We start from the raw sequence: 14,982 nt of genomic DNA, 5'->3' as shown, positions 1-14,982 counted from the left end.
TTTCCATTTGGTTGATTTGTCAGTCTCTCTCTCTCTCTCTATTTATCTCCTTCTCTCTCGTTTTCTCTCCCTCTCTCTTTCCTCTGTCTCTTTTCTCTCTCTCTTTTTTCAATTTTTCTCTCTCTCTTTCTCTCGCTCTCTTTCTTTCTTTCTTTCTATCTCTCTCTCTCTCTAAACACCAGTTTATAGTGTTTAGTGTTACATAATGGGGAAAAGAAAAGTGTGTCTAATTTATTCTTCAATATTTAGCCCCATTAGAGACTCGACTGCCTAAGTAGAAAATGACCATGTAATATGGTAATGAGGGCAAGAAATACCTCCATAAAAACACACAAAATATAGCTTTATTTTCAGATCTGTAATGGACTGTCATCCATTAGACAAAAAGTACTTTCATCACCCTGACTCTTTATGGCTGGGTTGAAGGTACAAACAATGCCTAGGTCACCATCAAGACCTACGTAAAATAATAATTACTCAACAGGACCATTAGCACGGTTCGGTTTAAAAGGACCTCATGCCTGATTCATCCTCTTTGGCATTTCCCTTCTATCAAAGTGCATATCCCCTTTGTCTATGTTTAGATTTAACATGCTTGGAAAACATTGTAAATCGTGTGCATTTTGTCCTGCTATGATGATGGACATTTATGTAATGTAACAAAACACCTGGCACTAGTGTCCTCTGTTCTGGAGTCTGGCAGTAGTGTCCTCTGTTCTGGAGTCTGACAGTAATGTCCTCTGTTCTGGAGTCTGGCAGTAGTGTCCTCTGTTCTGGAGTCTGGCAGTAGTGTCCTCTGTTCTGGAGTCTGGCACTAGTGTCCTCTGTTCTGGAGTCTGGCAGTAGTGTCCTCTGTTCTGGAGTCTGACAGTAGTGTCCTCTGTTCTGGAGTCTGGCAGTAGTGTCCTCTGTTCTGGAGTCTGGCAGTAGTGTCCTCTGTTCTGGAGTCTGGCAGTAGGGTCCTCTGTTCTGGAGTCTGGCAGTAGGGTCCTCTGTTCTGGAGTCTGGCAGTAGGGTCCTCTGTTCTGGAGTCTGGCAGTAGTGTCCTCTGTTCTGGAGTCTGGCAGTAGTGTCCTCTGTTCTGGAGTCTGGCAGTAGGGTCCTCTGTTCTGGAGTCTGGCAGTAGGGTCCTCTGTTCTAGAGTCTGGCAGTAGGGTCCTCTGTTCTGGAGTCTGGCAGTAGGGTCCTCTGTTCTGGAGTCTGGCAGTAGGGTCCTCTGTTCTGGAGTCTGGCAGTAGGGTCCTCTGTTCTGGAGTCTGGCAGTAGTGTCCTCTGTTCTGGAGTCTGGCAGTAGTGTAGCGCTTAAGTGTAACAGCTAGAGCAGGCCTTGAACCAGCAACTCCTGCAGATACAGGTCATACATTTCTCAGGTCACAAAGACTGTGTTCACACAGGCAGCCCAATTCTGATCTTTTGCCAAATTCTTGGTCAAAAGACCAATCAATGGAAAAAGATCCAAATTAGGCTGCCTGTGTAAATGCAGCCATAGGCTCAGAATGAGTTTTCCCAACATATAATCAGAAATCAATACATACGCCAAAATTGCCTCAGAGCTTCCATCATAGACCCCCCCCCCCCCCCTTACACACACACTTATTTTCCACTAGTTTAGGCATTGATGTGAGTCAGTGTGAGACCCATTTCCAATTGAAGATGACTTACAGTCGTGACATCACTGCAGGACTCTTCACACAGCTGCGTACCCTCAAACCCGACTGGGGTGATCTCAAATCCTTATCAATTAGCTGTGCTGCTCGGTGGGGGGGTGCACCAGGTGTCTCACCGTGACAATACACACTCTGACCTTTAATCAAGCCAGCACTCGTCAGCAACACCCACACCATGTGGAGAGAGGGGGGGGGGGGGGAGTATTACTCATACATACGTCAGACATACAGCACTTTTAATGAAGGAGAACTTGAAATGCGGCTTAATGAATCCTTCATGAACCCTTTATAAAGGAAATCAGAAGTAATTGATAAGTAATGTCATGCCATATAAAAGGTGGCAGAAAGGTTGATTGTGTTCAGGGTTTTTTCTTCTTCAACAAACAGGTAGAAGACAGTGGGCTTATTGAGGCTCCGATATTTGTATTTGGGTAATATCACTGAATATCTGTTTGTGATTAATTCTGTGTACAGGAAACCAAATATGAAGTACTGTTTGACCCTAAATGAACCATAAAGCTTTAAACCATCAACCCTTGGTATCAAAAGTAGCCACTTCTAAAAGGGTCTCATCAAGAGAATTTGTTATTGGTTTGTTTCATGTGCGATGTGGAATAATGCTGCAAAGCAATATATGAATAATTTACTGAATTAATACATTCTAATCTAAATGTAATCATGAACTAGAGGGATTACGCTTCAGGACATGGAATGACTTGGATACCAAAATATCACAGTGTTCTTTCTGGTTCTATTGAAGTAAACTCAACTAATCAAATTAGATTAACATGTCTTTAACTATTGACTATTTTAAGGGTGCTTAAACTCTGTGTAATCGGGAACTGGAGAGGGTTTGCTTGTTAGGTTGAGACATGTGACTGATGTTGACATCTTCCATTCCTCTACATAGTGACCCCACGAGACCCCCCCAGCATCCTTCCCCTGACAGCCAACCCTGTTAGTTCTGCGTCATTTTACTGATTCAAAAATGAAAGGAATTATCATCTCCAATGAGTGCTTTCTCATGCGATTCAGTTTTATTACAAAAAAATAGTTTGATACAAATAAATATAGATAACACTAATGAACATGTATTCTACATCCTCCATTGAACACTCGCCTCCATCCACAGTCCCGTAACCACACACATCGTCTCGCAAAATAAATAGATAGAAACATTCCGTTTTTTCAGAACCCTTTCTTGTAAAGAATGTGACCCAAAAACGCCCTGCTAACACCCTCACTGGCCCGCTTGTACAGTCATGTACTGCATATAATCACACAAGTTAAACAATCTAAATACAAAATCAAAACCAATATTAGAAATGCCCACAAACACAAAATAACACTTTATTAAGCTTGAGCGCCAGCCACAATTCATTGAACATATAGTGAGCAAAAGAAAAAACGAATGAGGTACAAAATTAATAAATCTCTTTAAATTCAAAATGTAGTACAGAACAGAATTTTATGGCAACCTTCAGGCTTTTTTTTCTGTAATCAGTCTCATAGTAGATTTGGCAGCCGGTGACGGGTGGTCCCCATTAGCTAGGTGGTAGATAGACAAAATGTTGGGGGGGGGGGGGGGGGGGGGGGGCTAGATAAAGAGACAGAGAGCTCAGCCAGTGAAGCAGAAATCCTCCACACTGTTCACCTTGATCCTCTGCAGCTCCTGCCGGTCCAGCAGACGGTACTGGAACGCCACCCGGTTGACAAACTTCCCGCTGGACACCATCCTAACCACCGTGTTATCGCAACCTATCTTCATCTGGGCTGTAGGACGAGGGAAAGAGAGAAAGTCAAAAACAGTCAGACAGTATATTGCACACGGTAAGCAAAGCAACAACAAAAAACTTTCCATTCAAAAATGGGTAATAAAGATATATTCTAGTTAGGATGGTGGTGGGGTTTTAATAAAGATATATTTTAGTTAGGATGGTGATGGTGGATAATAAAGATATATTCTAGTTAGGATGGTGATGGTGGGTAATAAAGATATATTCTAGTTAGGATGGTGATGGTGGGGTTAATAAAGATATATTTTTGTTATGATGGTGATGGTGGGTAATAAAGATATATTCTAGTAACGATGGTGATGGTGGGTAATAAAGATATATTCTAGTTAGGATGGTGATGGTGGGGTTAATAAAGATATATTCTAGTTAGGATGGTGATGGTGGGTAATAAAGATATATTCTAGTTAGGATGGTGATGGTGGGTAATAAAGATATATTCTAGTTAGGATGGTGATGGTGGGTAATAAAGATATATTCTAGTTAGGATGGTGATGGTGGGTAATAAAGATATATTCTAGTTAGGATGGTGATGGTGGGTAATAAAGATATATTCTAGTTAGGATGGTGATGGTGGGTAATAAATATATATTCTAGTTAGGATGGTGATGGTGGGTAATAAAGATATATTCTAGTTAGGATGGTGATGGTGGGGTTAATAAAGATATATTCTAGTTAGGATGGTGATGGTGGGTAATAAAGATATATTCTAGTTAGGATGGTGATGGTGGGTAATAAAGATATATTCTAGTTAGGATGGTGATGGTGGGTAATAAAGATATATTCTAGTTAGGATGGTGATGGTGGGTAATAAAGATATATTCTAGTTAGGATGGTGATGGTGGGTAATAAAGATATATTCTAGTTAGGATGGTGATGGTGGGTAATAAAGATATATTCTAGTTAGGATGGTGATGGTGGGTAATAAAGATATATTCTAGTTAGGATGGTGATGGTGGGTAATAAAGATATATTCTAGTTAGGATGGTGATGGTGGGTAATAAAGATATATTCTAGTTAGGATGGTGATGGTGGGTAATAAAGATATATTCTAGTTAGGATGGTGATGGTGGGTAATAAATATATATTCTAGTTAGGATGTGATGGTGGGGTTAATAAAGATATATTCTTGTTAGGATGGTGATGGTGGGTAATAAAGATATATTCTAGTTAGGATGGTGATTGTGGGTAATAAAGATATATTCTAGTTAGGATGGTGATGGTGGGTAATAAAGATATATTCTAGTTAGGATGGTGATGGTGGGTAATAAAGATATATTCTAGTTAGGATGTGATGGTGGGGTTAATAAAGATATATTCTTGTTAGGATGGTGATGGTGGGTAATAAAGATATATTCTAGTTAGGATGGTGATTGTGGGTAATAAAGATATATTCTAGTTAGGATGGTGATGGTGGGGTTAATAAACATATATTCTAGTTAGGATGGTGATGGTGGGTAATAAAGATATATTCTAGTTAGGATGGTGATGGTGGGTAATAAAGATATATTCTAGTTAGGATGTGATGGTGGGGTTAATAAAGATATATTCTAGTTAGGATGTGATGGTGAGTAATAAAGATATATTCTAGTTAGGATGGTGATGGTGGGTAATAAAGATATATTCTAGTTAGGATGGTGATGGCGGGTAGTAAAGATATATTGTAGTTAGGATGGTGATGGTGGGTAATAAAGATATGTTCTAGTTAGGATGGTGATGGTGGGGTTAATAAAGATATATTCTACTTAGGATGGTGATGGTGGGGTTAATAAAGATATATTCTACTTAGGATGGTGATGGTGGGTAATAAAGATATATTCTAGTTAGGGAGGTGATGGTGGGGTTAATAAAGATATATTCTAGTTAGGATGGTGATGGTGGGTAATAAAGATATATTCTAGTTAGGATGGTGATGGTGGGTAATAAAGATATATTCTAGTTAGGATGGTGATGGTGGGTAATAAAGATATATTCTAGTTAGGATGGTGATGGTGGGTAATAAAGATATATTCTAGTTAGGATGGTGATGGTGGGTAATAAAGATATATTCTAGTTAGGATGGTGATGGTGGGTAATAAAGATATATTCTAGTTAGGATGGTGATGGTGGGTAATAAAGATATATTCTAGTTAGGATGGTGATGGTGGGTAATAAAGATATATTCTAGTTAGGATGGTGATGGTGGGTAATAAAGATATATTCTAGTTAGGATGGTGATGGTGGGTAATAAAGATATATTCTACTTAGGATGGTGATGGTGGGTAATAAAGATATATTCTAGTTAGGATGGTGATGGTGTGGGTAATAAAGATATATTCTAGTTAGGATGGTGATGGTGGGGTTAATAAAGATATATTCTAGTTAGGATGGTGATGGTGGGTAATAAAGATATATTCTAGTTAGGATGGTGATTGTGGGTAATAAAGATATATTCTAGTTAGGATGTGATGGTGGGGTTAATAAAGATATATTCTAGTTAGGATGGTGATGATGGGTAATAAAGATATATTCTAGTTAGGATGGTGATGGTGGGTAATAAAGATATATTCTAGTTAGGATGGTGATGGTGGGTAATAAAGATATATTCTAATTAGGATGGTGATGGTGGGTAATAAAGATATATTCTAGTTAGGATGGTGGTGGAGTTAATAAAGATATATTCTAGTTAGGATGGTGATGGTGGGTAGTAAAGATATATTCTAGTTAGGATGGTGATGGTGGGTAATAAAGATATATTCTAGTTAGGATGGTGATGGTGGGTAATAAAGATATATTCTAGTTAGGATGGTGATGGTGGGTAATAAAGATATATTCTAGTTAGGATGGTGATGGTGGGGTTAATAAAGATATATTCTAGTTAGGATGGTGATGGTGGGTAATAAAGATATATTCTAGTTAGGATGGTGATGGTGGGTAATAAAGATATATTCTAGTTAGGATGGTGATGGTGGGTAATAAAGATATATTCTAGTTAGGATGGTGATGGTGGGTAATAAAGATATATTCTAGTTAGGATGGTGATGGTGGGTAATAAAGATATATTCTAGTTAGGATGGTGATGGTGGGTAATAAAGATATATTCTAGTTAGGATGGTGATGGTGGGTAATAAAGATATATTCTAGTTAGGATGGTGATGGTGGGGTTAATAAAGATATATTCTAGTTAGGATGGTGATGGTGGGTAATAAAGATATATTATAGTTAGGATGGTGATGGTGGGTAATAAAGATATATTCTAGTTAGGATGGTGATGGTGGGTAATAAAGATATATTCTAGTTAGGATGGTGATGGTGGGTAATAAAGATATATTCTAGTTAGGATGGTGATGGTGGGTAATAAAGATATATTCTAGTTAGGATGGTGATGGTGGGTAATAAATATATATTCTAGTTAGGATGGTGATGGTGGGTAATAAAGATATATTCTAGTTAGGATGGTGATGGTGGGTAATAAAGATATATTCTAGTTAGGATGGTGATGGTGGGTAATAAATATATATTCTAGTTAGGATGGTGATGGTGGGTAATAAAGATATATTCTAGTTAGGATGGTGATGGTGGGTAATAAATATATATTCTAGTTAGGATGTGATGGTGGGGTTAATAAAGATATATTCTTGTTAGGATGGTGATGGTGGGTAATAAAGATATATTCTAGTTAGGATGGTGATTGTGGGTAATAAAGATATATTCTAGTTAGGATGTGATGGTGGGGTTAATAAAGATATATTCTAGTTAGGATGGTGATGGTGGGTAATAAAGATATATTCTAGTTAGGATGGTGATGGTGGGTAATAAAGATATATTCTAGTTAGGATGGTGATGGTGGGTAATAAAGATATATTCTAGTTAGGATGGTGATGATGGGTAATAAAGATATATTCTAGTTAGGATGGTGATGGTGGGTAATAAAGATATATTCTAGTTAGGATGGTGATGGTGGGTAATAAAGATATATTCTAATTAGGATGGTGATGGTGGAGTTAATAAAGATATATTCTTGTTAGGATGGTGGTGGGGTTAATAAAGATATATTCTAGTTAGGATGGTGATTGTGGGTAATAAAGATATATTCTAGTTAGGATGTGATGGTGGGGTTAATAAAGATATATTCTAGTTAGGATGGTGATGGTGGGTAATAAAGATATATTCTAGTTAGGATGGTGATGGTGGGTAATAAAGATATATTCTAGTTAGGATGGTGATGGTGGGTAATAAAGATATATTCTAGTTAGGATGTGATGGTGGGGGTAATAAAGATATATTCTAGTTAGGATGGTGATGGTGGGTAATAAAGATATATTCTAGTTAGGATGGTGATGGTGGGTAATAAAGATATATTCTAGTTAGGATGGTGATGGTGGTTAATAAAGATATATTCTAGTTAGGATGGTGATGGTGGGTAATAAAGATATATTCTAGTTAGGATGGTGATGGTGGGTAATAAAGATATATTCTAGTTAGGATGGTGATGGTGGTTAATAAAGATATATTCTAGTTAGGATGGTGATGGTGGGTAATAAAGATATATTCTAGTTAGGATGGTGATGGTGGGTAATAAAGATATATTCTAGTTAGGATGGTGATGGTGGGTAATAAAGATATATTCTAGTTAGGATGGTGATGGTGGGTAATAAAGATATATTCTAGTTAGGATGGTGATGGTGGAGTTAATAAAGATATATTCTTGTTAGGATGGTGATGGTGGGTAATAAAGATATATTCTAGTTAGGATGGTGATGGTGGAGTTAATAAAGATATATTCTTGTTAGGATGGTGATGGTGGGTAATAAAGATATATTCTAGTTAGGATGGTGATTGTGGGTAATAAAGATATATTCTAGTTAGGATGTGATGGTGGGGTTAATAAATATATATTCTAGTTAGGATGGTGATGGTGGGTAATAAAGATATATTCTAGTTAGGATGGTGATGGTGGGTAATAAAGATATATTCTAGTTAGGATGTGATGGTGGGGTTAATAAATATATATTCTAGTTAGGATGGTGATGGTGGGTAATAAAGATATATTCTAGTTAGGATGGTGATGGTGGAGTTAATAAAGATATATTCTTGTTAGGATGGTGATGGTGGGGTTAATAAAGATATATTCTAGTTAGGATGGTGATGGTGGGTAATAAAGATATATTCTAGTTAGGATGGTGATGGTGGGTAATAAAGATATATTCTAGTTAGGATGGTGATGATGGGTAATAAAGATATATTCTAGTTAGGATGGTGATGGTGGGTAATAAAGATATATTCTAGTTAGGATGGTGATGGTGGGTAATAAAGATATATTCTAATTAGGATGGTGATGGTGGAGTTAATAAAGATATATTCTTGTTAGGATGGTGGTGGGGTTAATAAAGATATATTCTAGTTAGGATGGTGATTGTGGGTAATAAAGATATATTCTAGTTAGGATGTGATGGTGGGGTTAATAAAGATATATTCTAGTTAGGATGGTGATGGTGGGTAATAAAGATATATTCTAGTTAGGATGGTGATGGTGGGTAATAAAGATATATTCTAGTTAGGATGGTGATGGTGGGTAATAAAGATATATTCTAGTTAGGATGTGATGGTGGGGGTAATAAAGATATATTCTAGTTAGGATGGTGATGGTGGGTAATAAAGATATATTCTAGTTAGGATGGTGATGGTGGGTAATAAAGATATATTCTAGTTAGGATGGTGATGGTGGTTAATAAAGATATATTCTAGTTAGGATGGTGATGGTGGGTAATAAAGATATATTCTAGTTAGGATGGTGATGGTGGGTAATAAAGATATATTCTAGTTAGGATGGTGATGGTGGTTAATAAAGATATATTCTAGTTAGGATGGTGATGGTGGGTAATAAAGATATATTCTAGTTAGGATGGTGATGGTGGGTAATAAAGATATATTCTAGTTAGGATGGTGATGGTGGGTAATAAAGATATATTCTAGTTAGGATGGTGATGGTGGGTAATAAAGATATATTCTAGTTAGGATGGTGATGGTGGAGTTAATAAAGATATATTCTTGTTAGGATGGTGATGGTGGGTAATAAAGATATATTCTAGTTAGGATGGTGATGGTGGAGTTAATAAAGATATATTCTTGTTAGGATGGTGATGGTGGGTAATAAAGATATATTCTAGTTAGGATGGTGATTGTGGGTAATAAAGATATATTCTAGTTAGGATGTGATGGTGGGGTTAATAAAGATATATTCTAGTTAGGATGGTGATGGTGGGTAATAAAGATATATTCTAGTTAGGATGGTGATGGTGGGTAATAAAGATATATTCTAGTTAGGATGTGATGGTGGGGTTAATAAAGATATATTCTAGTTAGGATGTGATGGTGGGTAATAAAGATATATTCTAGTTAGGATGGTGATGGAAGGTAATAAAGATATATTCTAGTTAGGGCGGTGATGGTGGGAAATAAAGATATATTCTAGTTAGGATGGTGATGGCGGGTAGTAAAGATATATTGTAGTTAGGATGGTGATGGTGAGTAATAAAGATATATTCTAGTTAGGATGGTGATGGTGGGTAATAAAGATATATTCTAGTTAGGATGGTGATGGTGGGGTTAATAAAGATATATTCTACTTAGGATGGTGATGGTGGGTAATAAAGATATATTCTAGTTAGGGCGGTGATGGTGGGGTTAATAAAGATATATTCTAGTTAGGATGGTGATGGTGGGTAATAAAGATATATTCTAGTTAGGATGGTGATGGTGGGTAATACAGATATATTCTAGTTTTGATGGTGATGGTGGGTAATAAAGATATATTCTAGTTAGGATGGTGATGGTGTGGGTAATAAAGATATATTCTAGTTAGGATGGTGATGGTGGGTAATAAAGATATATTCTAGTTAGGGCGGTGATGGTGGGTAATAAAGATATATTCTAGTTAGGATGGTGATGGTGGGTAATAAAGATATATTCTACTTAGGATGGTGATGGTGGGTAATAAAGATATATTCTAGTTAGGATGGTGATGGTGTGGGTAATAAAGATATATTCTAGTTAGGATGGTGATGGTGGGTAATAAAGATATATTCTAGTTAGGGCGGTGATGGTGGGTAATAAAGATATATTCTAGTTAGGATGGTGATGGTGGGTAATAAAGATATATTCTAGTTAGGATGGTGATGGTGGGTAATAAAGATATATTCTAGTTAGGATGGTGATGGTGGGGTTAATAAAGATATATTCTTGTTAGGATGGTGATGGTGGGTAATAAAGATATATTCTAGTTAGGATGGTGATGGTGGGTAATAAAGATATGCCACACCGATGCCACACCGCGTGGCATCGGCCACCCTAATCTGGTGGTCCCAGCGCGCACGACCCACGTGGAGTTCCAGGTCTCCGGTAGCCTCTGGAACTGCCGATCTGCGGCCAACAAGGCAGAGTTCATCTCAGCCTATGCCTCCCTCCAGTCCCTCGACTTCCTGGCACTGACGGAAACATGGATCACCACAGATAACACTGCTACTCCTACTGCTCTCTCTTCGTCCGCCCACGTGTTCTCGCACACCCCGAGAGCTTCTGGTCAGCGGGGTGGTGGCACCGGGATCCTCATCTCTCCCAAGTGGTCATTCTCTCTTTCTCCCCTTACCCATCTGTCTATCGCCTCCTTTGAATTCCATGCTGTCACAGTTACCAGCCCTTTCAAGCTTAACATCCTTATCATTTATCGCCCTCCAGGTTCCCTCGGAGAGTTCATCAATGAGCTCGATGCCTTGATTAGCTCCTTTCCTGAGGACGGCTCACCTCTCACAGTTCTGGGCGACTTTAACCTCCCCACGTCTACCTTTGACTCATTCCTCTCTGCCTCCTTCTTTCCACTCCTCTCCTCTTTTGACCTCACCCTCTCACCTTCCCCCCCTACTCACAAGGCAGGCAATACGCTCGACCTTATCTTTACTAGATGCTGTTCTTCCACTAACCTCATTGCAACTCCCCTCCAAGTCTCCGACCACTACCTTGTATCCTTTTCCCTCTCGCTCTCATCCAACACTTCCCACACTGCCCCTACTCGGATGGTATCGCGCCGTCCCAACCTTCGCTCTCTCTCCCCCGCTACCCTCTCCTCTTCCATCCTATCATCTCTTCCCTCTGCTCAAACCTTCTCCAACCTATCTCCTGATTCTGCCACCTCAACCCTCCTCTCCTCCCTTTCTGCATCCTTTGACTCTCTATGTCCCCTATCCTCCAGGCCGGCTCGGTCCTCCCCTCCCGCTCCGTGGCTCGACGACTCATTGCGAGCTCACAGAACAGGGCTCCGGGCAGCCGAGCGGAAATGGAGGAAAACTCGCCTCCCTGCGGACCTGGCATCCTTTCACTCCCTCCTCTCTACATTTTCCTCTTCTGTCTCTGCTGCTAAAGCCACTTTCTACCACTCTAAATTCCAAGCATCTGCCTCTAACCCCAGGAAGCTCTTTGCCACCTTCTCCTCCCTCCTGAATCCTCCTCCCCCTCCCCCCCTCCTCCCTCTCTGCAGATGACTTCGCCAACCATTTTGAAAAGAAGGTCGACGACATCCGATCCTCGTTTGCTAAGTCAAACGACACCGCTGGTTCTGCTCACACTGCCCCACCCTGTGCTCTGACCTCTTTCTCCCCTCTCTCTCCAGATGAAATCTCGCGTCTTGTGACGGCCGGCCGCCCAACAACCTGCCCGCTTGACCCTATCCCCTCCTCTCTTCTCCAGACCATTTCCGGAGACCTTCTCCCTTACCTCACCTCGCTCATCAACTCATCCCTGACCGCTGGCTACGTCCCTTCCGTCTTCAAGAGAGCGAGAGTTGCACCCCTTCTGAAAAAACCTACACTCGATCCCTCCGATGTCAACAACTACAGACCAGTATCCCTTCTTTCTTTTCTCTCCAAAACTCTTGAACGTGCCGTCCTTGGCCAGCTCTCCCGCTATCTCTCTCAGAATGACCTTCTTGATCCAAATCAGTCAGGTTTCAAGACTAGTCATTCAACTGAGACTGCTCTTCTCTGTATCACGGAGGCGCTCCGCACTGCTAAAGCTAACTCTCTCTCCTCTGCTCTCATCCTTCTAGACCTATCGGCTGCCTTCGATACTGTGAACCATCAGATCCTCCTCTCCACCCTCTCCGAGTTGGGCATCTCCGGCGCGGCCCACGCTTGGATTGCGTCCTACCTGACAGGTCGCTCCTACCAGGTGGCGTGGCGAGAATCTGTCTCCTCACCACGTGCTCTCACCACTGGTGTCCCCCAGGGCTCTGTTCTAGGCCCTCTCCTATTCTCGCTATACACCAAGTCACTTGGCTCTGTCATAACCTCACATGGTCTCTCCTATCATTGCTATGCAGACGACACACAACTAATCTTCTCCTTTCCCCCTTCTGATGACCAGGTGGCGAATCGCATCTCTGCATGTCTGGCAGACATATCAGTGTGGATGACGGATCACCACCTCAAGCTGAACCTCGGCAAGACGGAGCTGCTCTTCCTCCCGGGGAAGGACTGCACGTTCCATGATCTCGCCATCACGGTTGACAACTCCATTGTGTCCTCCTCCCAGAGCGCTAAGAACCTTGGCGTGATCCTGGACAACACCCTGTCGTTCTCAACCAACATCAAGGCGGTGGCCCGTTCCTGTAGGTTCATGCTCTACAACATCCGCAGAGTACGACCCTGCCTCACACAGGAAGCGGCGCAGGTCCTAATCCAGGCACTTGTCATCTCCCGTCTGGATTACTGCAACTCGCTGTTGGCTGGGCTCCCTGCCTGTGCCATTAAACCCCTACAACTCATCCAGAACGCCGCAGCCCGTCTGGTGTTCAACCTTCCCAAGTTCTCTCACGTCACCCCGCTCCTCCGCTCTCTCCACTGGCTTCCAGTTGAAGCTCGCATCCGCTACAAGACCATGGTGCTTGCCTACGGAGCTGTGAGGGGAACGGCACCTCAGTACCTCCAGGCTCTGATCAGGCCCTACACCCAAACAAGGGCACTGCGTTCATCCACCTCTGGCCTGCTCGCCTCCCTACCACTGAGGAAGTACAGTTCCCGCTCAGCCCAGTCAAAACTGTTCGCTGCTCTGGCCCCCCAATGGTGGAACAAACTCCCTCACGACGCCAGGACAGCGGAGTCAATCACCACCTTCCGGAGACACCTGAAACCCCACCTCTTTAAGGAATACCTAGGATAGGATAAAGTAATCCTTCTCACTCCCCCCCCCCTTAAAAGATTTAGATGCACTATTGTAAAGTGGCCGTTCCACTGGATGTCATAAGGTGAATGCACCAATTTGTAAGTCGCTCTGGATAAGAGCGTCTGCTAAATGACTTAAATGTAAATGTAAATGTATATATTCTAGTTAGGATGGTGATGGTGGGTAATAAAGATATATTCTAGTTAGGATGGTGATGGTGGAGTTAATAAAGATATATTCTAGTTAGGATGGTGATGGTGGGGTTAATAAAGATATATTCTAGTTGGGATGGTGATGGTGGATAATAAAGATATATTCTAGTTAGGATGTGATGGTGGGGTTAATAAAGATATATTCTAGTTAGGATGTGATGGTGGGTAATAAAGATATATTCTAGTTAGGATGGTGATGGTGGAGTTAATAAAGATATATTCTTGTTAGGATGGTGATGGTGGGTAATAAAGATATATTCTAGTTAGGATGGTGATGGTGGGTAATAAAGATATATTCTAGTTAGGATGGTGATGGTGGAGTTAATAAAGATATATTCTTGTTAGGATGGTGATGGTGGGTAATAAAGATATATTCTAGTTAGGATGGTGATGGTGGAGTTAATAAAGATATATTCTTGTTAGGATGGTGATGGTGGGTAATAAAGATATATTCTAGTTAGGATGGTGATGGTGGGTAATAAAGATATATTCTAGTTAGGATGGTGATGGTGGGTAATAAAGATATATTCTAGTTAGGATGGTGATGGTGGGTAATAAAGATATATTCTAGTTAGGATGGTGATGGTGGGTAATAAAGATATATTCTAGTTAGGATGGTGATTGTGGGTAATAAAGATATATTCTAGTTAGGATGTGATGGTGGGGTTAATAAAGATATATTCTAGTTAGGATGGTGATGGTGGGTAATAAAGATATATTCTAGTTAGGATGGTGATGGTGGGTAATAAAGATATATTCTAGTTAGGATGTGATGGTGGGGTTAATAAAGATATATTCTAGTTAGGATGTGATGGTGGGTAATAAAGATATATTCTAGTTAGGATGGTGATGGAAGGTAATAAAGATATATTCTAGTTAGGGCGGTGATGGTGGGAAATAAAGATATATTCTAGTTAGGATGGTGATGGCGGGTAGTAAAGATATATTGTAGTTAGGATGGTGATGGTGAGTAATAAAGATATATTCTAGTTAGGATGGTGATGGTGGGTAATAAAGATATATTCTAGTTAGGATGGTGATGGTGGGGTTAATAAAGATATATTCTACTTAGGATGGTGATGGTGGGTAATAAAGATATATTCTAGTTAGGGCGGT

At 40.3% G+C, this 14,982-nt stretch overlaps 1 protein-coding gene across 1 annotated transcript in view; it reads right to left on the bottom strand.

Moving 5' to 3' along the window:
- Nucleotides 1-2,678: 2,678 nt before the first annotated feature.
- Nucleotides 2,679-14,982, bottom strand: part of LOC139552167 (corticotropin-releasing factor-binding protein-like) — a 42,201-nt gene continuing 29,897 nt past the window's right edge. Inside the window, exon 7 of the mRNA XM_071363612.1 lies at nucleotides 2,679-3,440. Coding sequence (XP_071219713.1) covers nucleotides 3,286-3,440 — 155 coding nt within the window. The 3' untranslated portion in view covers nucleotides 2,679-3,285. The remainder of the gene's footprint in view (nucleotides 3,441-14,982) is intronic.

This window comes from Salvelinus alpinus, chromosome 24, assembly GCF_045679555.1.
Source record: "Salvelinus alpinus chromosome 24, SLU_Salpinus.1, whole genome shotgun sequence".
Taxonomy (NCBI): domain Eukaryota; kingdom Metazoa; phylum Chordata; class Actinopteri; order Salmoniformes; family Salmonidae; genus Salvelinus; species Salvelinus alpinus.
The sequence above is the reverse complement of the archived record's forward strand: the minus strand, read 5'-3'. Positions and strand labels throughout refer to the sequence as shown.